The 6,000-nt window shown below is 40.5% G+C and overlaps 1 protein-coding gene across 5 annotated transcripts in view; it reads left to right on the forward strand.

Annotated features, from left to right (window-relative positions):
* The window catches only part of egln1a (egl-9 family hypoxia-inducible factor 1a), a 45,438-nt gene extending 41,545 nt beyond the window's left edge, over positions 1-3,893 (forward strand). Inside the window, exons 4-6 of one of the 5 annotated variants that reach the window (XR_005036403.1) lie at positions 1,572-1,639; positions 2,581-3,771; positions 3,844-3,893. Coding sequence is in view for 1 of the 5 variants with exons in the window: in XM_036945909.1 (XP_036801804.1) it covers positions 1,572-1,639; positions 2,581-2,636 (124 nt within the window). In the remaining 4 variants the exon portion in view is untranslated. Of the gene's footprint in view, positions 1-1,571; positions 1,640-2,580 lie in introns of all 5 variants that reach the window. The other 4 variants (XR_005036402.1, XR_005036404.1, XR_005036405.1 and 1 more) reach the window with 4 other exon arrangements.
* The last annotated feature ends 2,107 nt before the right edge of the window (positions 3,894-6,000 follow it).

Raw genomic sequence — 6,000 nt, forward strand, 5'->3', positions numbered from 1 at the left:
TAACTCATCTTATAACACACCTTTATAACACATCTTTATCTCATCTTATAACACACCTTTAACTCATCTTATAACACACCTTTAACTCATCTTATAACACACCTTTATCTCATCTTATAACACATCTTTATCTCATCGTATAACACACCTTTATAACTCATCTTATAACACACCTTTATAACACATCTTATAACACACCTTTAACTCATCTTATAACACACCTTTATAACACATCTTTATCTCATCTTATAACACACCTTTATAACTCATCTTATAACACACCTTTATCTCATCTTATAACACACCTTTAACTCATCTTATAACACACCTTTATAACATCTTATAACACACCTTTATAACACATCTTATAACACACCTTTATAACTCATCTTATAACACACCTTTAACTCATCTTATAACACACCTTTATAACACATCTTATAACACTCCTTTATAACACATCTTATAACACACCTTTATAACTCATCTTATAACACACCTTTATCTCATCTTATAACACACCTTTAACTCATCTTATAACACACCTTTATAACACATCTTATAACACACCTTTTTAACTCATCTTATAACACACCTTTTTAACATAATCTTATAACACACCTTTATCTCATCTTATAACACACCTTTAACTCATCTTATAACACTCCTTTATAACACATCTTATAACACACCTTTATAACTCATCTTATAACACACCTTTATAACTCATCTTATAACACACCTTTATCTCATCTTATAACACACCTTTAACTCATCTTATAACACATCTTATAAGACACCTTTAACTCATCTTATAACACTCCTTTATAACACATCTTATAACACTCCTTTATAACACATCTTATAACACACCTTTATAACTCATCTTATAACACACCTTTATCTCATCTTATAACACACCTTTAACTCATCTTATAACACACCTTTAACTCATCTTATAACACACCTTTATAACTCATCTTATAACACACCTTTATAACGCACCTGTATAACTCACCTGTATAACTAACCTTTATAACACCCGTATAACTCATCTTATAACACACCTTTATAACACACCTTTAACTTTTCTTATAACACACCTTTAACTTTTCTTAACACACCTTTATAACACACCTTATAACACACCGTTAACTTTTCTTAAAACACACCTTTATAACACACCTTTAACTTTTCTAATAACACACCTTTATAACACACCTTTATAACACACCTTTAACTTTTCTTATAACACACCTTTATAAAGCACCTTTATAACACACCTGTATAACTAACCTTTATAACACCCGTATAACTCATCTTATAACACACCTTATAACACACCTTTAACTTTTCTAATAACACACCTTTATAACGCACCTTTATAACACACCTTTATAACACACCTTTAACTTTTCTTAAAACACACCTTTATAACTTTTCTTAAAACACCTTTATAACACACCCTCACCTGTATAACCTATATCACCTGTCTCACCTGTCCAGAACTTGGTCTATTATCTCTGGTGTCTCCCTCCCAGAGATGTAAATTCTGACCTCTTCCTCTCCAGGTATGCCATCACAGTGTGGTATTTTGATGCTGATGAGCGAGCCAGGGCTAAAGAGAAATACTTAACAGGTAAACCTCTTACTATGAGGATATCACTGTATGTACTGTAAAACTTTCATTAATTGCCCAGGCATTTATTTAAGTCAATGATTGAACACAACAGGCGCTTATTTGAGACAGGCTTCTATTTAGAGACAGGCTTCTATTTAGAGACAGGCTTCTATTTAGAGACGGGTTTCTATTTAGAGACGGGCTTCTATTTAGAGACGGGCTTCTATTTGAGACGGGCTTCTATTTAGAGACGGGCTTCTATTTAGAGACGGGCTTCTATTTAGAGACGGGCTTCTATTTAGAGACGGGCTTCTATTTAGAGACGGGCTTCTATTTAGAGACGGGCTTCTATTTAGAGACGGGCTTCTATTTAGAGACGACGGGCTTCTATTTAGAGACGGGCTTCTATTTAGAGACGGCCTTCTATTTCCTTAATGCGCACAACCTTTTCTCAATAAAATGTTGAAAAGACCAACCCACTGTTTATTGTTACCAGTATAAACATTATAATAACACATCTATCGCAGATCAGACTTACAAAGACTAGGCTGTCTATCATACACCCATGAATTTGATGTTGTGTTTTGTTTTTGGTGGCGCCATGGCTAGCAACAATGACAGATTTTTTTTTACAAATGTTTTTAATGCACATGCCTGTGGAAATATAATAGTTGTGTCCATGGTAACCTGGTAAACACGTTACTTCGACCCAGTGTTTATTTGAAACAGTCGTTTTATTGCTGAAATCTGTGCCGATGCCCAGCTTTTAAAAGGGACAGGCGGCTGTTTGAGACTCTGCGTTTAATTCAAGTTTTATGTTAAACACCTTTCCACAAATCTAGGAGAATCATCTCACTGTCAGCCTCTGAGTCTGTCTGTCTGTCTGTCTGTCTGTCTGTCTGTCTGTCTGTCTGTCTGTCTGTCTGTCTGTCTGTCTGTCTGTCTCTGTGTGTTTCCAGGAGCTGGAGAGAAAGGAGTGAAGGTGGAACTGAACAAACCATCAGACCCCAGCTAGTGAGAGAGGAGAGCGGAGAAAAAGAGAGAAGGGGAGAGAGAGGAGGAGACCGGAGTGGAGCAGAGAGGGGAGAGGAGACACCCAATCTACCAGCCAAGACCCCCCCCCCCCCCCCCTCCAGCCATGAAGCGCTAATCCATGAGAAAGGGAGAGGCCTAAACCAAGAGAGAGAGTGTAAGCGTAAGAGAGAGAGAGAGAGTATTTCTTTACGTTTTCTGGAGCTCTACGGGTGGACTGATTCCACAACTGACCTTGAATGTCATGATGTCACAGTACTGCAAGGAGAGACTGTCCCTTCTCTGCTTGTGGCCCAAAAGGGACCCTATTTCCTACATAGTGCACTAGTGACCAAAAAATAGATGCTCAATGGAGAATATCCATTGAACTAGCTTTTTATTCCAGGACTAAGCTATGGGCCCTGGTCAAATGTAGTGCACTCTGTAGGGAAAACGGTTCCATTTGGGACAAAGTCTGTGGCTTTTTGGTGAAGACAATGCTGAGAAAAAAGAAGCTGCCATTTAGAGAAAGCTTTGAGCTTCAGGAACCAACCGACCCCTGAGAGACTCATTCTGTAGTCTTTACCATGTCCTGGTATTGAGCTTCAGGAACCAACCGACCCCTGAGAGACTGTCATTCTGTTGTATTTTACCATGTTCTGGTATTGAGCTTCGGGATCCAACCGACCCCTGAGAGACTGTCATTCTGTAGTCTTTACCATGTCCTGGTATTGAGCTTCAGGAACCAACCGACCCCTGAGAGACTGTCATTCTGTTGTATTTTACCATGTTCTGGTTTTGTGGTTGATTTCTTAAAGGTACAGAGTCCATACTGACGAACTCTGAGTTAACCGTATTGCGAGTGCGTCTCGGAAGCAAGGCTTCTAATTGGGACAGCTAACTTAGTTTTAAAAAGGTTTAAGGGTTCATTCAGAGTTCGTAAGTATGGACCCACGGTGTTTTGCTTGTTGTGTTGATGCTGTTTACAAGGAATAAGCTGTTTTAAGCTTTTTGTTAAAAGAGCTTGTGGAGGTTTTTTAATTAAATGAGGAGAGATCTCAATTAAAATAGTTTTTGATAACATGAGAGATCTCAATTAAACTAGTTTTTGATAACATGAAGAGATCCTATTTTTAAAGGTTTTTGATAACATGAAGAGATCCTATTTTTAAAGGTTTTTGATAACATGAGAAGAGATCCTATTTTTAAAGGTTTTTGATAACATGAGAAGAGACCTCAATAAAAAAACATTTGGACCGTATTTTTGTCTCATGTTTTATGTATCTTCAGTCACTGCACAGTGAAGTTCCTCTCTCCCTCCTCTCTCGCTCTCTCCCTCCTCTCTCCCTCCTCTCTCGCTCTACCCCCCTCCTCTCTCGCTCTCTCCCTCTCTCCCTCCTCTCTCGCTCTACCCCCCTCCTCTCTCGCTCTCTCCCTCCTCTCTCGCTCTACCCCCCTCCTCTCTCGCTCTCTCCCTTCTCTCCCTCCTCTCTCGCTCTCTCCCTCCTCTCTCCCTCCTCTCTCGCTCTACCCCCCTCCTCTCTCGCTCTCTCCCTCCTCTCTCCCTCCTCTCTCGCTCTACCCCCCTCCTCTCTCGCTCTCTCCCTTCTCTCCCTCCTCTCTCGCTCTCTCCCTCCTCTCTCGCTCTCTCCCTCCTCTCTCGCTCTACCCCCCTCCTCTCTCGCTCTCTCCCTTCTCTCCCTCCTCTCTCGCTCTCTCCCTCCTCTCTCGCTCTCTCCCTCCTCTCTCGCTCTCTCCCTCCTCTCTCGCTCTCTCCCTCCTCTCTCGCTCTCTCCCTCCTCTCTCGCTCTCTCCCTCCTCTCTCGCTCTCTCCCTCTCTCCCTCCTCTCTCGCTCTCCCCCTCCTCTCGCTCTCTCCCTCCTCTCTCGCTCTCTCCTCTCTCGCTCTCTTTCTCTCTTTTGATATGCAACAAATGATGCTTGGTTGATGACATACTGTACCAGTAGGAGTTCCTTTAGTTGTCCCATTCTGCCAACTAAAGGTAGAATCAAGACTTGAGCTCACTGACTTTCTGGGAACATACTGTAGTCAGCTCCATCACAATCATGGAATGAAAGATGTCATTTGTTTAGAGGAATGAAATTATGATTGTCTTCATGTGAACTAATCGAGTTCACCAATACCAACTAACAGTTTTAATGTACTGAGGATAATAGCGGATGATATTGCCACTCCTATTTGCCATATTTTCAATTTAAGCCTACCAAAAAGTGTGTCCCCTCAGGCCTGGAGGGAAGCAAAATTAATTCTGCTACCTGAGAATAGTAAAGCCCCCTTTACTGGCTCAAATAGCCAACCAATCAGCCTGTTACCAACCCTTAGTAAACTTCTGGAAAAAATAGTGTTTGACCAGATACAATGCTATTTTACAGTAAACAAATTAACAAACGTTCAGCACGCTTATAGGGAAGGACACTCAACAACCTACACAAATTACTTCAGTGCAGCTTTTTTTTTTAATCTTTATTTAACCATGCAAGTCAGTTAGAAAAAAAATCGTATTTACAATGACGGCCGACCTCAGCCAAACCCTAACCACGCTGTGCCCTCCTATGGGACTCCCAATCACGGACGGTTGTGATACAGCCTGGAATCGAACCAGGATCTGTAGTGACGCCTCTAGCACTGCGATGCAGTGCCTTAGACCGCTGCGCCACTCAGGAGCCCCTTTTGACAATTATTGTGGGGGCTGTCTCGTTAGACTTCAGTGCGGCTTTTGACATTATTAATCAGTCTACTGCTGGAAAAACGTATGTGTCATGGCTTTACACCCCCCGCTATAATGTGGATAAAGAGTTACCTGTCTAACAGTAGAGAGTTACCTGTCTAACGGAAGAGTAGCTGCTGCCTTGGCTGAAACTAATGGGGATCCATAATAAACCCCAGGAAGAGTAGCTGCTGCCTTGGCAGAAACTAATGGGGATCCATAATAAACCCAGGAAGAGTAGCTGCTGCCTTGAAATTAACTAATGGGGATCCATAATAAACCCCAGGAAGAGTAGCTGCTGCCTTGACAGGAACTAATGGGGAACCATAATAAACCCAGGAAGAGAAGCTGCTGCCTTGGCAGGAACTAATGGGGATCTTAATAAATACAATTACAAAGTATATATTAATTACAAAGTATATATTAATTACAAATGTGAAACCATTTTGAGTTCCGGAGACGCACAGTCAAATAGTGTAAAATAAGTACTTTAATATTATACAATACATTTTACATCAAATTACTCAACAACAACAAAAACTATATTTTTATAAAGCACAAAAAGTGATTTTTAAAGTCAAAAAGAAGCACTTAATATAAGACATGTTCTGTCCATATCTCATTTCTAGTATAGTTAATA

This window comes from Oncorhynchus mykiss, chromosome 16 (genome assembly GCF_013265735.2).
Source record: "Oncorhynchus mykiss isolate Arlee chromosome 16, USDA_OmykA_1.1, whole genome shotgun sequence".
In the NCBI taxonomy this organism is placed as follows: Eukaryota; Metazoa; Chordata; class Actinopteri; order Salmoniformes; family Salmonidae; genus Oncorhynchus; species Oncorhynchus mykiss.